Raw genomic sequence first — 18,999 nt, 5'->3', positions numbered from 1 at the left:
AACTCAACATTTATTTTGGGAGTAAAGAGTTAAAACAAAAACAAATGCTAGAAAATAAATGAAATGGTTACTAAAATAATGCATCCTTGAGCAAAAAAAAAAGAAGTGTTTTTGCATAATATAATATTTAAAAAATGTGCTGAGCCAGGGGGTGCCTTGGCACCACTAAAAATAGCCTAGCCTCGCCCCTGTTTATAACATAATAACTTTGAACTGACTGCAGCTCATTGAAAGGATTTAGTTTATTTTTTATTTAGTGAATTGTTTATTTATTTGTCTATTTATTTATTTATTTTTTATTTTATTTTGTCACTCCTTCGTCGACGCTCCACACCCGCAGTTACATAATTGTACCGTTGGTGGAGGTAATGCAACATTACGGATGCTAACCGCCAATAAATTACAAGAAGAAGAAGAAGCAGCAGCAGAAGAAGAAGAAGAAGAAGAAGAAGCAGAAGAAGAAGAAGAGCAAGAAGAGCAAGAAGAGCAAGAAGAGCCTCTTTGGCTAAAACATAGTAACTTTGAACTGACTGCAACTCATCAGTTTGTGCCGTTTTTGGTTCCTGGGAAGCGGGTCAGAGTGAGACATCTCCGCAGAAAACACGCTCTCGGTCAGCGGGCCGCTGCGCTCATGTCTCCCCGGCTTCCCCACCTCGGTTTCGGCAGAAACTCTCCAGTTTTTTGACCGGTCACAGTCGGTGTCTCCCCGCGCACATTTATTTTGGGATGGTCCGGTTCTGGTTCCTGGCGGCAGCCGTCGTCTGGCTCGTCCCCCGGTCCCTGGGGGGGGCAGCCCGGCTGTACACGGAGGAGGACCCGCTGGTGATCCTGAGCGGCAGCAGCTTTAAACCCACCATCACTAACTCTTCTTCGGCTTGGCTGGTGCAGTTCTACTCCTCCTGGTGTGGCCACTGCATCCAGTACTCCAGCACATGGAAGGCTCTGGCTCAGGACGTCAAAGGTACCGCTCCAACTGAGGTTCGGTTCGGCACATATCCGTCCCGATCCGTGCGCCGCGAAACCAGATTCCATTCAAAATAAGGCTAATTATGTCATTTCCGTCAAAAATTAAGATTGCACCCGATCTTTTATTATAATCTGGTGTTTTACACAGATTATATTGGACCCCGGCGTCAGTTCGGCATCAATATAACCAGAGTTCAAACGTAATTTTTTAGTAAAATCACAACTTTACTGGGTACAGTTCACATGGAGGCGGGTGTGAGGAAGCTTTAAAGTAGCATTGTTTTCAGCGAAGTTCAGAATGATTCTGTTCCTCTGTGAGTTAAACCAGCTAGAGAGATATTAACCAAAGCCGGCCACGTCCTAAGTGTCATTAACCCGCTGAAGGTTCAGGTTAGCAGGTCATTAACCCGCTGAAGGCTCAGGTTAGCAGGTCATTAACCCGCTGAAGGTTCAGGTTAGCAGGTCATTAACCGGCTGAAGGTTCAGGTTAGCAGGTCATTAACCGGCTGAAGGTTCAGGTTAGCAGGTCATTAACCCGCTGAAGGCTCAGGTTAGCAGGTCATTAACCCGCTGAAGGCTCAGGTTAGCAGGTCATTAACCGGCTGAAGGTTCAGGTTAGCAGGTCATTAACCCGCTGAAGGCTCAGGTTAGCAGGTCATTAACCGGCTGAAGGCTCAGGTTAGCAGGTCATTAACCGGCTGAAGGCTCAGGTTAGCAGGTCATTAACCGGCTGAAGGCTCAGGTTAGCAGGTCATTAACCGGCTGAAGGCTCAGGTTAGCAGGTCATTAACCCGCTGAAGGCTCAGGTTAGCAGGTCATTAACCGGCTGAATGTTCAGGTTAGCAGGTCATTAACCCGCTGAAGGTTGAGGTTAGCAGGTCATTAACCCGCTGAAGGTTCAGGTTAGCAGGTCATTAACCCGCTGAAGGTTCAGGTTAGCAGGTCATTAACCCGCTGAATGTTCAGGTTAGCAGGTCATTAACCCGCTGAATGTTCAGGTTAGCAGATCATTAACCGGCTGAAGGTTCAGGTTAGCAGGTCATTAACCCGCTGAAGGTTCAGGTTAGCAGGTCATTAACCGGCTGAAGGTTCAGGTTAGCAGGTCATTAACCCGCTGAAGGTTCAGGTTAGCAGGTCATTAACCGGCTGAAGGCTCAGGTTAGCAGGTCATTAACCCGCTGAAGGTTCAGGTTAGCAGGTCATTAACCCGCTGAAGGTTCAGGTTAGCAGGTCATTAACCCGCTGAAGGTTCAGGTTAGCAGGTCATTAACCGGCTGAAGGTTGAGGTTAGCAGGTCATTAACCCGCTGAAGGCTCAGGTTAGCAGGTCATTAACCCGCTGAAGGTTCAGGTTAGCAGGTCATTAACCCGCTGAAGGTTGAGGTTAGCAGGTCATTAACCGGCTGAATGTTCAGGTTAGCAGGTCATTAACCCGCTGAAGGTTGAGGTTAGCAGGTCATTAACCCGCTGAAGGTTCAGGTTAGCAGGTCATTAACCCGCTGAAGGTTCAGGTTAGCAGGTCATTAACCCGCTGAATGTTCAGGTTAGCAGGTCATTAACCCGCTGAATGTTCAGGTTAGCAGGTCATTAACCGGCTGAAGGTTCAGGTTAGCAGGTCATTAACCCGCTGAAGGTTCAGGTTAGCAGGTCATTAACCGGCTGAAGGTTCAGGTTAGCAGGTCATTAACCCGCTGAAGGTTCAGGTTAGCAGGTCATTAACCGGCTGAAGGTTCAGGTTAGCAGGTCATTAACCGGCTGAAGGTTCAGGTTAGCAGGTCATTAACCGGCTGAAGGTTCAGGTTAGCAGGTCATTAACCGGCTGAAGGTTCAGGTTAGCAGGTCATTAACCGGCTGAAGGCTCAGGTTAGCAGGTCATTAACCGGCTGAAGGTTCAGGTTAGCAGGTCATTAACCGGCTGAAGGTTCAGGTTAGCAGGTCATTAACAGGCTGAAGGTTCAGGTTAGCAGGTCATTAACCGGCTGAAGGTTCAGGTTAGCAGGTCATTAACCGGCTGAAGGTTCAGGTTAGCAGGTCATTAACCCGCTGAAGGTTCAGGTTAGCAGGTCATTAACCAGCTGAAGGTTCAGGTTAGCAGGTCATTAACCCGCTGAAGGTTCAGGTTAGCAGGTCATTAACCCGCTGAAGGTTCAGGTTAGCAGGTCATTAACCGGCTGAAGGTTCAGGTTAGCAGGTCATTAACCGGCTGAAGGTTCAGGTTAGCAGGTCATTAACCCGCTGAAGGTTCAGGTTAGCAGGTCATTAACCCGCTGAAGGTTCAGGTTAGCAGGTCATTAACCCGCTGAAGGCTCAGGTTAGCAGGTCATTAACCGGCTGAAGGTTCAGGTTAGCAGGTCATTAACCGGCTGAAGGTTCAGGTTAGCAGGTCATTAACCGGCTGAAGGTTCAGGTTAGCAGGTCATTAACCCGCTGAAGGCTCAGGTTAGCAGGTCATTAACCCGCTGAAGGCTCAGGTTAGCAGGTCATTAACCGGCTGAAGGTTCAGGTTAGCAGGTCATTAACCCGCTGAAGGTTCAGGTTAGCAGGTCATTAACCCGCTGAAGGCTCAGGTTAGCAGGTCATTAACCGGCTGAAGGCTCAGGTTAGCAGGTCATTAACCCGCTGAAGGCTCAGGTTAGCAGGTCATTAACCCGCTGAAGGTTCAGGTTAGCAGGTCATTAACCGGCTGAAGGTTCAGGTTAGCAGGTCATTAACCCGCTGAAGGTTCAGGTTAGCAGGTCATTAACCCGCTGAAGGTTCAGGTTAGCAGGTCATTAACCCGCTGAATGTTCAGGTTAGCAGGTCATTAACCGGCTGAAGGTTCAGGTTAGCAGGTCATTAACCCGCTGAAGGTTCAGGTTAGCAGGTCATTAACCGGCTGAAGGTTCAGGTTAGCAGGTCATTAACCGGCTGAAGGTTCAGGTTAGCAGGTCATTAACCTGCTGAAGGTTCAGGTTAGCAGGTCATTAACCGGCTGAAGGTTCAGGTTAGCAGGTCATTAACCGGCTGAAGGTTCAGGTTAGCAGGTCATTAACCCGCTGAAGGTTCAGGTTAGCAGGTCATTAACCCGCTGAAGGTTCAGGTTAGCAGGTCATTAACCCGCTGAAGGTTCAGGTTAGCAGGTCATTAACCCGCTGAAGGTTCAGGTTAGCAGGTCATTAACCGGCTGAAGGTTCAGGTTAGCAGGTCATTAACAGGCTGAAGGTTCAGGTTAGCAGGTCATTAACCGGCTGAAGGTTCAGGTTAGCAGGTCATTAACCGGCTGAAGGTTCAGGTTAGCAGGTCATTAACCCGCTGAAGGTTCAGGTTAGCAGGTCATTAACCGGCTGAAGGTTCAGGTTAGCAGGTCATTAACCGGCTGAAGGTTCAGGTTAGCAGGTCATTAACCTGCTGAAGGTTCAGGTTAGCAGGTCATTAACCCGCTGAAGGTTCAGGTTAGCAGGTCATTAACCGGCTGAAGGCTCAGGTTAGCAGGTCATTAACCGGCTGAAGGTTCAGGTTAGCAGGTCATTAACCTGCTGAAGGTTCAGGTTAGCAGGTCATTAACCCGCTGAAGGTTCAGGTTAGCAGGTCATTAACCGGCTGAAGGTTCAGGTTAGCAGGTCATTAACCGGCTGAAGGTTCAGGTTAGCAGGTCATTAACCCGCTGAAGGTTCAGGTTAGTAGGTCATTAACCGGCTGAAGGTTCAGGTTAGCAGGTCATTAACCGGCTGAAGGTTCAGGTTAGCAGGTCATTAACAGGCTGAAGGTTCAGGTTAGCAGGTCATTAACCCGCTGAAGGTTCAGGTTAGCAGGTCATTAACCGGCTGAAGGTTCAGGTTAGCAGGTCATTAACCCGCTGAAGGTTCAGGTTAGCAGGTCATTAACCAGCTGAAGGTTCAGGTTAGCAGGTCATTAACCCGCTGAAGGTTCAGGTTAGCAGGTCATTAACCCGCTGAAGGTTCAGGTTAGCAGGTCATTAACCGGCTGAAGGTTCAGGTTAGCAGGTCATTAACCCGCTGAAGGTTCAGGTTAGCAGGTCATTAACCCGCTGAAGGTTCAGGTTAGCAGGTCATTAACCGGCTGAAGGTTCAGGTTAGCAGGTCATTAACCGGCTGAAGGTTCAGGTTAGCAGGTCATTAACCGGTTGAAGGTTCAGGTTAGCAGGTCATTAACCCGCTGAAGGTTCAGGTTAGCAGGTCATTAACCGGCTGAAGGTTCAGGTTAGCAGGTCATTAACCGGCTGAAGGTTCAGGTTAGCAGGTCATTAACCGGCTGAAGGTTCATGTTAGCAGGTCATTAACCGGCTGAAGGTTCAGGTTAGCAGGTCATTAACCGGCTGAAGGTTCAGGTTAGCAGGTCATTAACCCGCTGAAGGCTCAGGTTAGCAGGTCATTAACCGGCTGAAGGTTCAGGTTAGCAGGTCATTAACCGGCTGAAGGCTCAGGTTAGCAGGTCATTAACCCGCTGAAGGCTCAGGTTAGCAGGTCATTAACCCGCTGAAGGTTCAGGTTAGCAGGTCATTAACCCGCTGAAGGTTCAGGTTAGCAGGTCATTAACCCGCTGAAGGTTCAGGTTAGCAGGTCATTAACCGGCTGAAGGCTCAGGTTAGCAGGTCATTAACCGGCTGAAGGTTCAGGTTAGCAGGTCATTAACCGGCTGAAGGTTCAGGTTAGCAGGTCATTAACCGGCTGAAGGTTCAGGTTAGCAGGTCATTAACCGGCTGAAGGCTCAGGTTAGCAGGTCATTAACCGGCTGAAGGCTCAGGTTAGCAGGTCATTAACCGGCTGAAGGTTCAGGTTAGCAGGTCATTAACCCGCTGAAGGCTCAGGTTAGCAGGTCATTAACCGGCTGAAGGTTCAGGTTAGCAGGTCATTAACCGGCTGAAGGTTCAGGTTAGCAGGTCATTAACCCGCTGAAGGCTCAGGTTAGCAGGTCATTAACCGGCTGAAGGTTCAGGTTAGCAGTGTGTTGGGACTCCAGGAAACATGAAAACATCCAACCGGTTCCTCAAAGAGGAACCAGAACACATCCACAGCAACAGAACCTGTTGTTAGCTGCTAGTTAGCTGCTGGGCATAGCTAGTTAGCTGCTGGTTAGCTGCTGGTCAGAGTTGGTTAGCTATTAGTTAGAACTGGTTGGAGTGGGTCAGCTGCTAGTTAGAGCTGATTATAGTTGGTTAGCTGCTGGTTAGAGCTCGTTAGCTATTAGTTAGAACTGGTTGGAGTGGGTCAGCTGCTAGTTAGAGCTGATTATAGTTGGTTAGCTGCTGGTTAGAGCTGGTTAGCTATTAGTTAGAGTTTGTTAGCTGGTACTTAGAGCTGATTAGAGTTGGTTAGCTGGTTAGAGTTTGTTAGCTGCTGGTTAGAGCTGGTTAGCTGTTAGTTAGAGCTGGTTAGAGTTGGTTAGCTGGTTAGAGTTTGTTAGCTGCTGGTTAGAGCTGGTTAGCTATTAGTTAGAGTTGGTTAGCTGGTACTTAGAGCTTGTTAGAGCTGGTTGGCTATTAGTTAGAGTTGATTAGCTGGTACATAGAGCTGGTTAGAGCTGGTTAGCTAACAGGTGGCCGGTTAACAGGGTCAGAGGTCATGTTTACTGAGAAGCAGCAGCTGTTTCCATGTTTTTAGTGTGAACAGAAACGATGAACTAACGGACCTGCTGTCAGTTTGCAGCCCTTAACCCACCTGGTTTAACCCACCTGGTTTAACCCACCTGGTTTAACCCACCTGATAGACTTAAACCAGTTTACCAGACTGGATGCTGTGGTGGTCAGACCTCTGACTGGTAAGAGTTTCTGATAAATGCTTAAACTTACAGAAGCTTTCTGACTGCTTTTACCAGATTTATCGCATCATCTCTTTCAAGGTTTGTTGAGTTCAATAAATGTAAATGTACTTTATTTATACAGCCCTTTACAGACAATCCTTACGATGTACCAAAGTGCTTTACAGCAGGTAATAAAGAGAAGAAGAAGTAAAAACAAATTAAAACAATAAAAGAACAGTGAAAGCAATAAAAAACAACAAAATCGAATAAGATAAAAGTGTCATCATACTACTGGGTATTAAATTTAACACCATTTTCTGAGCTCTTATTGAGACGTTTGAGACGGACTCAGTTTCTCATTTAATGCTTTTTGTAGTGAAAAGCTGAACCTGAGTGTGTTTGGGAGTGAAAACTGAACAGATTGTGAGAGCAGAAACAGCTGCTGCATCTGTTCCTGATAACAGTCGGGACACAAACTGTGTTTGTAGGAAAACCTGCAAAAAGTTATTCATTAAACTGTCCGCAGAGCAGCAGCTGAAGCCCTGAAAAGGTCAGACCCAGAGACACAAACACACCTCAGTTATGGACACGCCATCACAAACGCAGGCGTGAAACCCAGCGAACAGCCTGTGGGAACTTTAGAGTCCATCTGTCCCCATCTGAGTCTCCGGGGAATCAGTCCACCGGCTCACACCCACCTTTGTTTCTGTATCCCCATGGGGACCCCCATTAACACAATGCGTTCACCCCCCCAACCACCAGCCCCTAACTGACAGCTGGTTCCACAGAGAGGGGCCTGATAACTGAAGGCTCTGCCTCCCATTCTGCTTTTAGAAACTCTGAACCTCAAATAAACCTGCAGTCTGGGAGCAAAGTGCTCTGTTAGGAAAATATCCAACTGTGAGATCTTTAAGATATGATGGAGCTCGGTCATCGGTCCAAGCACAGAACCCTGAGGAACGCCATGATTTACTCTGGTGTGTGAGGAAGATTATTCATTTACAAAAACAAACTGGACTCTATCAGATAAATAAGTCTTAAACCAGTTCTTAAATCGGTTAGTAACATGTTGAAGTGTAACAGAATGTGTTTGTTTGGCTCAGACTGGCAGGACGCCATCGGCGTCGCCGTGGTGGACTGCGCTCAGGAGGAAAACTTCGACGTCTGTAAAGACTACAGCATTAAGTTCTACCCAACCCTAAAGGTAGGTTCCACGGCTGCGTCTCACCTGTGTGGGCAGGTGTGCTGGGGGCCAGGCGTGATAACCTGCTGCTGTTTCTGTCTGCAGTACTTTCGGGCTCACGGTCCGCCGACAGACCGAGGGACGTCCTACAGAGGTGAGGCTCGCCGTTTAAGGCTTCTGTTCCCTGCAGCATTCAGATGGTGTTGGGGTTAGTGTTAACCTTAACCCTAACCCTAACCCCCTAACCCTAACCCCAACCCCCTAATCCTAGCCTTAACCCCAACCTTAACCCTAACCCCCTAATCCTAGCCTTAACCCCAACCCCCTAACCTTAACACCAACCTTAACCCTAACCCCCTAACCCCCTAACCCCGACCTTAACCCCAACCCCCTAATCCTAGCCTTAACCCCAACCTTAACCCTAACCCCCTAACCTTAACCCCAACCTTAACCCTAACCCCCTAACCCCGACCTTAACCCCAACCCCCTAATCCTAGCCTTAACCCCAACCTTAACCCTAACCCCCTAACCTTAACCCCGACCTTAACCCCAACCCCCTAATCCTAGCCTTAACCCTAACCTTAACACCAACCTTAACCCTAACCTTAACACCAACCTTAACCCCAACCCCCTAACCTTAACACCAACCTTAACCCCAACCTTTACCCTAACCCCCTAACCCCGACACAGCTGAAAGTGAATACAGGATCACATGTTCAGGTGCAGACCGGGAGATCCAGTCCGTCCGCCAGCTGATGGTGAACATCCTGCAGAACCACACCAGGATGGACCGCCCCCATCGCTGCCCTCCCCTGGAGCCGTACAGGTACCGGCACCTGAACCAGAACCATAACCTCCTCAGAACTGTGTTGCCCTGCTGAACTGTGTGTGTGTGCAGTTCTGCTGAGGTGCTCCCCCTGCTGGGCCAACCGTCGGATCACTACACCGCCATCATCGTGGAGGAACCAGACTCCTACGTGGGACGGGAGGTGAGCCGGTCCAAAACCGATCAGACGGTTCAGGACCGATCAGACGGTTCAGAACCGATCAGACGGTTCAGAACCGATCAGACGGTTCAGGACCAATCAGACGGTTCAGAACCGATCAGACGGTTCAGGACCGATCAGACGGTTCAGAACCGATTAGAAGGTTCAGGACCGATCAGACGGTTCAGAACCGATCAGACGGTTCAGAACCGATCAGACGGTTCAGGACCGATCAGAAGGTTCAGGACCGATCAGACGGTTCAGGACCGATCAGACGGTCCAGAACCTGGGATAAGGTGTAGCTGGTGATGTTTTACAGCAGTGTTTCCCAAACTTTCCACAGCCACGTACCCCTTCAGACATCTGACCTCCAGCCATGTACCCCCCTACTCCTGCACACACATTCTGTAAGCCCCCCCACCACCATCACAGCACTTAACACATCAGAAATCACTTAAATTATTATTTTATTCACACCAAATAGGTTCATTTCTACCAGCATTTTCAGTGAGCAACACCAGTTCACTTTTGAAAAAATGAATCGACCAAACATTTCTACATTTTCTAGAACACATTCAGTTATGAATCTGTCTATAAGTCTGCAATATTGGGCTGAATTTCAGAAATTCTGAGTCTTAAATCATCCTCCACACAAAGTCTCGCTCTCCATTTTGTTTTCATAATTGTTAGGGCTGAGAATCCACTCTCACACAAGTACGTGGTGGCACATTTTCGCCTTTTTGACGAGGTTGTTAGCTTGGCCAGCCACAGGTGCATCGCTAGCATCAGGGTCAACGGTAGACGTTGAAGGTGAAGAATAACGTGGAAAGTGCACCTTTTACTGTGGGCTGACTTGTGGTAGCAGATGATGTCCCTCTGGAAGGGCAATTTATCCTTTTTAGCCATTTATCCATTTTTGGCGGTTAGCCTCGGGGCTAGCCTTTCGGTCGTGCAATTAATTCACTGACCACTAGAGGATAGCCTATCTATGCATGGCAGTATCTTGTGTTTTTGGCACTGTGAACAGGTACTCCAGTATATGCCGGTTTAAAAATGTAATCAGGCTCTTTGCAAACCATGTTTTTATCCATTTTTTTTCATGTACCCCCTACGTCACGTTGTGTACCCCTGGGGGTACGCGTACCACAGTTTGGGAACCACTGTTTTACAGTAACCTGTGTGTGTGTGTGTGTGTGTGTGTCAGGTGATCCTGGACCTGCTGCTGTACTCAGGTGTGCAGGTAAAGAGAACTCTGAGCTCTGAGCTCCCCCTGCTGGACGCTCTGAGGATGGCAGCCTTCCCTTCCATCTACCTGCTGCAGCCCAACGGGACGCACGCTCACCTGCACAGGTGAGTTCCAGCGAGTAAACGCCCTGCATGGGTCAGAGGATACACATCTAATTCTCTGTCCTCTTCTTCTTCTCCTCTTTAATCCTTCTTCTCTCCTTTCTTCTCCTCCTGTTTGACCTCCATGTTTTCTTCCTCCTTCCTCCTTTCTTCTTCTTCTTCTTCTCCTGCAGTGAGAAGAGGCTTCGTTTCTTCTTCTCCTCCCTGCTGAGGACGCTGCCGGGTGTCCAGCGCAGCAGCGGTTCCTCGGCGGCTCACGCCACGGCGATGGCGGACCAGCGGGCCTCAGAACCGTGGAGGGACTTCGACAGGTCAGAGTCTCGGTTCTGGATCTGGATCTGGTTCTGGTTCTTGATCGGCTCGGCTATGAACACCAGCGGTAACCTGTGCGTCTCCGCAGGTCCAAGGTGTACTCGGCCGATCTGGAGTCGGCGCTTCACTACCTGCTGAGAGTCGAGCTCGCCGCCCACAGCACGCTGGAGGGGGAGGAGCTAAAGGTCTTCAAGGACTTTGTCACTTTGGTTGCCAAGGTAACAGAAAATGAAAAGACGAAAAGCACAAATACGGTAAAAATGTTTAGTGAAATAAGCACGAGATGGAAGATAAAAGAATAAACGCAGAGTTATGAATGTTAAACTGCATAAAGTCGTCTAAATAAAGTCTTATTTAATATCCTTTAATGAATCGGTAAACCGGCCTTTTCTCCGTGCACCTGCAGCTGTATCCGGGCGGAGGCTCGGTGGTGAAGCTGATGGAGACGCTCTCTGATTGGCTGCTCAGTCTGCCGCTACAGCGAATCCCCTACCAGGCCGTCCTGGACCTGGTGGACAACAAGATGAGGGTGAGACCGCCAGAACCTGATTCTGACCGGACCCTAGGGAACCTAGTTCCCTAAGACCCTAGTTCCTCTCCTGTCTCTAGTTCCTCTCCAGGACCCTAGTTCCTCTCCAGGACCCTAGTTCCTCTCCAGGACCCTAGTTCCTCTCCAGGACCCTAGTTCCTCTCCGGTCCCTAGTTCCTCTCCAGTCTCTAGTTCCTCTCCGGTCCCTAGTTCCTCTCCGGTCCCTAGTTCCTCTCCGGTCCCTAGTTCCTCTCCAGTCTCTAGTTCCTCTCCTGTCCCTAGTTCCTCTCCGGTCTCTAGTTCCTCTCCAGTCTCTAGTTCCTCTCCTGTCTCTAGTTCCTCTCCTGTCCCTAGTTCCTCTCCAGGACCCTAGTTCCTCTCCGGTCTCTAGTTCCTCTCCAGTCTCTAGTTCCTCTCCAGTCTCTAGTTCCTCTCCTGTCTCTAGTTCCTCTCCGGTCCCTAGTTCCTCTCCGGTCTCTAGTTCCTCTCCTGTCTCTAGTTCCTCTCCTGTCCCTAGTTCCTCTCCGGTCTCTAGTTCCTCTCCAGTCTCTAGTTCCTCTCCAGGACCCTAGTTCCTCTCCAGGACCCTAGTTCCTCTCCAGTCTCTAGTTCCTCTCCAGGACCCTAGTTCCTCTCCAGGACCCTAGTTCCTCTCCAGTCTCTAGTTCCTCTCCAGGACCCTAGTTCCTCTCCAGTCTCTAGTTCCTCTCCGGTCCCTAGTTCCTCTCCGGTCCCTAGTTCCTCTCCGGTCCCTCCCCTAACACCAGCAGGACCCTAGTTCCTCTCTAACTTCCTGTTTCCTGTGCAGATCTCAGGCGTGTTCCTAGGTTCGGAGCTCCGCTGGGTCGGCTGCCAGGGCAGCAGGGCGGGGCTCCGGGGTTACCCGTGTTCCCTCTGGACTCTGTTTCACGTCCTGACCGTCCAGCATGAGGCCACGCCCACCGTTCTGGACAACACGGGTACGTAGAGCCGCTGCTCCGTGTGGTCATCACGGCGTTTTTTAACGGTTTTAACGGTGGACAAACAACCTGAACCTGAGGGAAACGCTGAGTCGTGTTTGTTATTTTTCGGACGCAGGTCTGGAGGGCGAGGCGGCGCCGGTGCTGCAGGTGATGCGGCGCTACATCCGGACGTTCTTCGGCTGTGAGGAGTGCGGTCGCCACTTTGAGAAGGCGGCGGCCGCCAGCATGGACGGCGTGAAGAGCCGCGAGCAGCAGATCGTGTGGTTGTGGAACCAACACAACCGGGTCAACGCCAGGCTGGCCGGTACGGAAACGCACCGAAACCCGCTTCTCTGGGTCTGAACGTTCTGAACATAGATATGTATAGAACCATAGATATGTATAGAATCATAGATATGTATAGAATCATAGATATGTATAGAATCATAGATATGTATAGAATCATAGATATGTATAGAACCATAGATATGTATAGAATCATAGATATGTATAGAACCATAGATATGTATAGAATCATAGATATGTATAGAACCATAGATATGTATAGAATCATAGATATGTATAGAACCATAGATATGTATAGAATCATAGATATGTGTAGAATCATAGATATGTATAGAACCATAGATATGTATAGATCCATAGATATGTATAGAACCATAGATATGTATAGAATCATAGATATGTGTAGAACCATAGATATGTGTAGAATCATAGATATGTATAGAACCATAGATATGTATAGAATCATAGATATGTGTAGAATCATAGATATGTATAGAACCATAGATATGTATAGATCCATAGATATGTATAGAACCATAGATATGTATAGAATCATAGATATGTATAGATCCATAGATATGTGTAGAATCATAGATATGTGTAGAATCATAGATATGTATAGAACCATAGATATGTATAGAATGGCTAGATGTGTTACGTCTGAGTTTAGAACGTCCGCACAAGTCGGCCATCTTACCACAGGGTGAGATGTCCGGGAGACAGTCAAACCTGAGGTAACCATAGTTACGGTAAGTGATCTGCTCTGACGCTATTACTCTTATCTCGCAGAAATCTCCACCATTTTACACTGTTTTACATACTAAAAGACCCTGTGCGATATTTTATTTATTCGGTCATCTGTGCAATAATTCACGTCACTACTGTGAAATATCTGATCTATTTATGGTCAGACTATGTGCATACAATGTGTAATTAACACAAGTGTAGTGCAACATGGGCAATAACTCAACCATAGTGCCATAACTTATTTTATTTAACTCTCTTTACTTTGTATATCTTGTATAGCCTATATTCTTTTTTACACTTTGTTTTAGATTATTCTATATTAATTATATATTATATTAATTATTCTATATTATACTGTGTTTAGATTTATAGAGATCCTATGTGTGTGTTTGGAGCTACTGGGGACTTGAATTTCCCTGAGGGAGTCATCCCAAGGGATAAATAAAGCTGAGTCATGGGGCAAATAAACGTGAAATATTTACGTTTTTATTTAAAAAAAAATAAATATGGACTTCGTCTGTAGTGTGATAATTAGCTTACTACTTTGATGTTTATACTAACCTAGACGTTTGAGAATTAAGCAAGTTATGTCTTGAATGTTTGAATGTTTCACCATCAACACAACGAGAGAGCTGCCTGTGGTAAGATGGCCGCCATCTGCGGACGTTCCAGTCCATTACCCAGCAACGCGGACGAGACATCTAGCCCTTCTATTGAGAATGAGGAGTCACGTGACTCCGGTCGGCCATGTTGGCATGAGACGCTATTGGTTGCCTGGGGCAACGCCATCAGAACTTAACGGAGGCGCGCCTATATATTCCAGATATCTTCCCGCATTTGTCATTTTGGCAGGACAGAGACGAATACAAAAAAGAAAGAAAGCAAAGCAATGCAGAAAGATAAGGCGAAAGAAAAGGGACCTTACAGGGACAAGCTTATTACAAGCGCAAAGCAGCGGTATTTGGAGAAGCCCTGGAGCATCCAAAATATTGATCCTTACGAGCTCCCTGCAGCAGAATGGCACAGAGACCTGGACCAGTTACCTCCGTGCACACATATGGACTGAGGCTACGTGCCCACGACAACGGTAACGACAGATAAACGCAGAACATTTCGACAGATGTGCCTATCTTGCACACGGCGACGGCGTTTTTAGGAGTTCAAAACGGAGAAAACGCAAACGCCCTCCAGAGTGGAGATCTTGAAAACGATCCAACCTCTCGTCGCCGTAGGAACAGTTCAAAACGCAGAAGTGCGTTTTTTGCACACGTTAAGTGGGTAGTTCTCCATGAACGACTCCCATATCTCACTATATTTATTTTGGACACTCTCCCAATCCACATTATCCACCGCCTTCCTGGCTTTGTAGTTCAGTGTTGTGTTCAGGAGCAACTGGACCTCATCATCTGTCCAAACAAAGTTTGAAGGCGTACTGTTGTTGCCGCCGCGCTTCGCCATTTTCTTCCAACTGACGCGGAGGAAGTAGCCACAAAACAGGCATTTCTCATATTTATTAATATATAACAATATAACTCATATAACAATACCAAAGGTATTGTTGCTACTGCCACCTACGTCCGGGGCGTGCATACTACATCGGCAAACTGCGAGTTTTATACGTTTTCCCTGTTCCCATGGGTAGACAGATATCCACCCCAAGACGCTCGTGAGAACGCAGATAAATTGTGGAGGAAAAAAACGGACATCTGCGTTTATGCTTCAGAGCGTTGTCGTGGGCACGTAGCCATAGTCAATTATCTTGTCTTTGGTGTAAGTTCCTACTTACAAGTTAAAACTTGTTTCGACTTGTTTCGTAAACACTAGATTAACGAGATGTACACAAACGTTTCCAATGTTTTGATGTATGCTAAAGCTTATGTTTAGGTATTTAGTTGTCATTTGATTTTAGCCCAATGACACATTTAATTCTCAACGTCTGTACCTCTCGGGAGCTGAAAAAGCAGCTAATTGAATTACTTCTTATATGTACCACAAACAGCGCTTTTTGTCCACTCATTAAACAAAAAAATAATCAAATTAGCTTAAATATGTTTTTTGTTTTTTTTAAATGCTTCCTCACGCGGAGTTCAAAGTTAATTTTACGCCAAATAAAATCTGGTGTTTAGTACAACCCGGCGTCTCCTCGTCAGGTCAGACGCCTGCTCTCCCTGATGCTGCATCCATTTAGGAAACCTAAAAAAATGTATTTCGTTGTTCCTATGTTTCCCAAACGTATTATGTGAGGTACTGGAACAGTTCTTCACACAGCAGTGATTTCCAGGCATGTTCTTGCAATTCCGTACTGTTTAAACTTACTGATTTAAAAACACACGCGTACACTGTAAACGAACGGAGAGAATGGCGTTTTCACGCTAGCATCCTGCCAACATGGCGGATAGGGGCGGGGCTCTGTACTATGACAACAACTCCTCATTCTCAATACATATCTATGATTCTATACATATCTATGATTCTATACATATCTATGGTTCTATACATATCTATGGTTCTATACATATCTATGGTTCTATACATATCTATGATTCTACACATATCTATGGTTCTATACATATCTATGGTTCTATACATATCTATGATTCTATACATATCTATGGTTCTATACATATCTATGGTTCTATACATATCTATGATTCTACACATATCTATGATTCTACACATATCTATGATTCTATACATATCTATGATTCTACACATATCTATGATTCTACACATATCTATGATTCTATACATATCTATGATTCTATACATATCTATGGTTCTATACATATCTATGATTCTATACATATCTATGATTCTACACATATCTATGATTCTACACATATCTATGATTCTACACATATCTATGATTCTACACATATCTATGATTCTATACATATCTATGATTCTACACATATCTATGATTCTATACATATCTATGATTCTACACATATCTATGATTCTACACACATCTATGGTTCTATACATATCTATGATTCTACACATATCTATGGTTCTATACATATCTATGGTTCTATACATATCTATGATTCTGAAGCTGACGGCCGTTCTTCTTCTTCTTCTTCTCCTCCAGGCTCTCTGAGCGATGACCCCCTCTTCCCCAAAGCTCCGTGGCCGAGCCCCTCGCTCTGCCCCTCCTGCCACGAGGAGAAGAACGGCGTCCACGTGTGGAACCACGCCAACCTGCTGCAGTTCCTCCGACGCCACTACGGCGCCTCCAACCTGTCCCCCAGATACTCCCTGACCCCCCCACGCCTCCAGGCTCCGCCCCCCGATCAGGTTCCAACCGGCCAACCGCGGGCGGAGCTCCGAACAGCCGGAGGAGCGAAGGAGGCGCCCGAGGAGCAACCGGAGCCCCGACCCGGACAGCCGGCTCCTAGGGCCGAGCAGAAGGAGGTCCTGGGTGGCGGTGGCGGCGTGTGGATTCTGGGAGTGGGCTTCAACAGCGTGGACATGAGTCTGTGTGTGGTTCTGTACGTCTGCTCCTGCCTCTTCCTCATGCTCCTCTTCTTCTTCTTCAGAGTCCGGTCCAGGAGGTGGAAGCTCCGGCACTCGCGCCTCCACGTCTGACCCGGGTCAGGATCCGACCGGTTCCTGCTGGGGGGGCGGGTTCAGGGCTGACGTGGAGGTTCAGAACCACCACAACGGGCCGGTTATCTTCGCTTAGCGAGGACGCAGAGCTCAGGTGGTTCTGATGCCGGTTTAACCCGGCGTGGACCAACAGCACCAAAACGGTTCCGTTTCATTGATTTTTATTTTTTTTTTCTCTTCATTTTAACATTAAAGGGGAACTGCGGTATTTTCAACATTAAGCCTCTTTTTTCTGAGTCGTCTGCAATGTTTTAGAACCCCCCTCACCGCTTTTTTGATGTTTACTGCTGTCTCCGGTATTTGCCTAATTTTGATTCTTCTCAACCTGCTTCAGAACGGCAAGTCATGCGCATGTCCAAAAAGGTCCGTAAAAGCACCATAAACGTCCGCAGTAAACATCAAAAAAGCGGTGAGGGGGGTTCTAAAACATTGCAGACGACTCAGAAAAGAGGCTTAATGTTGAAAATACCGCAGTTCTCCTTTAAAACAAGGAAACAGAAGTCTGCAGAAATAATCTGTTTTGCATGCCACACAAGCCCAGAACCGAACCAGAACCGAACCAGAACTGCACTCATTCTGGACTTAAGGAACCTGCCCTCTGGATTTATTTATTTTTACTTTTTAGACTCTACACAGGATCCTGTGATGAGGTTAGTTTTTAAATACATGTTAGACCGGTACTGGACTCTGGCCCCTCTGGATTCTGGACTGGACTCTGGCCCGGACTCTGGCCCCTCGGGACTGGACTCTGGACTGGACTCTCTGGACTGGACTCTGGCCCCTCGGGACTGGACTCTGGACTGGACTCTCTGGACTGGACTCTGGCCCCTCGGGACTGGACTCTGGACTGGACTCTCTGGACTGGACTCTCTGGACTGGACTGGACTGGACTCTCTGGACTGGACTCTCTGGACTGGACTCTGGACTAGACTCTCTGGACTGGACTCTGGACTGGACTCTCTGGACTGGACTCTCTGGACTCTGGACTGGACTCTCTGGACTGGACTCTGGACTAGACTCTCTGGACTGGACTCTGGACTAGACTCTCTGGACTGGACTCTCTGGACTCTGGACTGGACTCTCTGGACTGGACTCTGGACTGGACTCTGGACTGGACTCTGGACTAGACTCTCTGGACTGGACTCTCTGGACTCTGGACTGGACTCTCTGGACTGGACTCTGGACTAGACTCTCTGGACTGGACTCTGGACTGGACTCTCTGGACTGGACTCTGGACTAGACTCTCTGGACTGGACTCTGGACTGGACTCTCTGGACTGGACTCTCTGGACTCTGGACTGGACTCTCTGGACTGGACTCTGGACTAGACTCTCTGGACTGGACTCTCTGGACTGGACTCTGGACTAGACTCTCTGGACTGGACTCTGGACTGGACTCTCTGGACTGGACTCTCTGGACTCTGGACTGGACTCTCTGGACTGGACTCTGGACTAGACTCTCTGGACTGGACTCTCTGGACTCTGGACTGGACTCTCTGGACTGGACTCTGGACTGGACTCTGGACTGGAATCTGGACTGGATTCTCTGGACTGGACTCTCTGGACTGGACTCTCTGGACTGGATTCTCTGGACTCTGAACCAGCAGAACCCAAACCCGGAGCTCACTTTGTGCCAAATGTTTTACCTGCTGAAAGACGACACACCTGTCCTCTTAGGTCCCGCCCCCTTCTGTGTGTTTGCCCATGTTTACATGTGTTCCTATCTTTGTGAGGACCAGTTTGTAGAACTAGGGTCAGGTTTAGACTTTAGGTTTGGGTCACGGTTCAGTATTTAATTTTAGAGTCGGAGGAAATGGACCCATCCTGAAGAACTGTTGATGAAACACCGCTCTGTGACTGGCTCTTTGGCGCCACCTGATGGTTACCTGAGCCTCATCATGGTGAAACCAACAGCTCCTCAGAGGTTAAAGGTTAAAGTCATTTATTTTCAAGTTTATTTATTGAACAACAGTGATCAGTTTGATATATATTTGTCGTTTTAACTGTATTTGTTTGAATATTAGTTTGTGTTTTGTGTTTGAGTGCCGCCAGGTGTGTTGTGTCTTTGCAGGTAAACACAGCTGTGACTCGTTGAAATGTCTCTGCCTCTTCTCAGTGTTTCACTCAGATTGTATTTTTCTGATTAATTATTTGAAGTCTTGTAAATAACGTGAATAAAATCGTGTTGCCGCAGCTTTTTGTCACATGACTTTTTAAGGAAAGGCGACCGGACGCTCATCCAGCAGACGTCCAGACGTAAGTTCACGTCTAACTTTTGGTAAAACAAAGAATCAAACGGGTTAAATCTTGTTCCCTTTAACTTTTGTTTTGTCCTTG

The 18,999-nt window shown here is 47.5% G+C and overlaps 1 protein-coding gene across 1 annotated transcript; it reads left to right on the top strand.

Annotated features, from left to right (window-relative positions):
- Positions 1-412: 412 nt before the first annotated feature.
- Positions 413-18,856, top strand: qsox2 (quiescin Q6 sulfhydryl oxidase 2). Its single transcript, XM_075466999.1, has 12 exons — positions 413-961; positions 7,808-7,908; positions 7,993-8,041; positions 8,608-8,713; positions 8,786-8,876; positions 10,078-10,223; positions 10,394-10,531; positions 10,621-10,750; positions 10,939-11,061; positions 11,870-12,020; positions 12,139-12,327; positions 16,147-18,856. Exons 1-12 carry the CDS (start codon positions 727-729, stop codon positions 16,641-16,643), a joined length of 1,956 nt encoding a protein of 651 aa, XP_075323114.1. The 5' UTR covers positions 413-726; the 3' UTR covers positions 16,644-18,856.
- Positions 18,857-18,999: the final 143 nt, after the last annotated feature.

Source organism: Odontesthes bonariensis, chromosome 6 (assembly GCF_027942865.1).
Source record: "Odontesthes bonariensis isolate fOdoBon6 chromosome 6, fOdoBon6.hap1, whole genome shotgun sequence".
Classification (NCBI taxonomy): domain Eukaryota; kingdom Metazoa; phylum Chordata; class Actinopteri; order Atheriniformes; family Atherinopsidae; genus Odontesthes; species Odontesthes bonariensis.
This window is presented reverse-complemented; position numbering and strand designations above follow the sequence as displayed.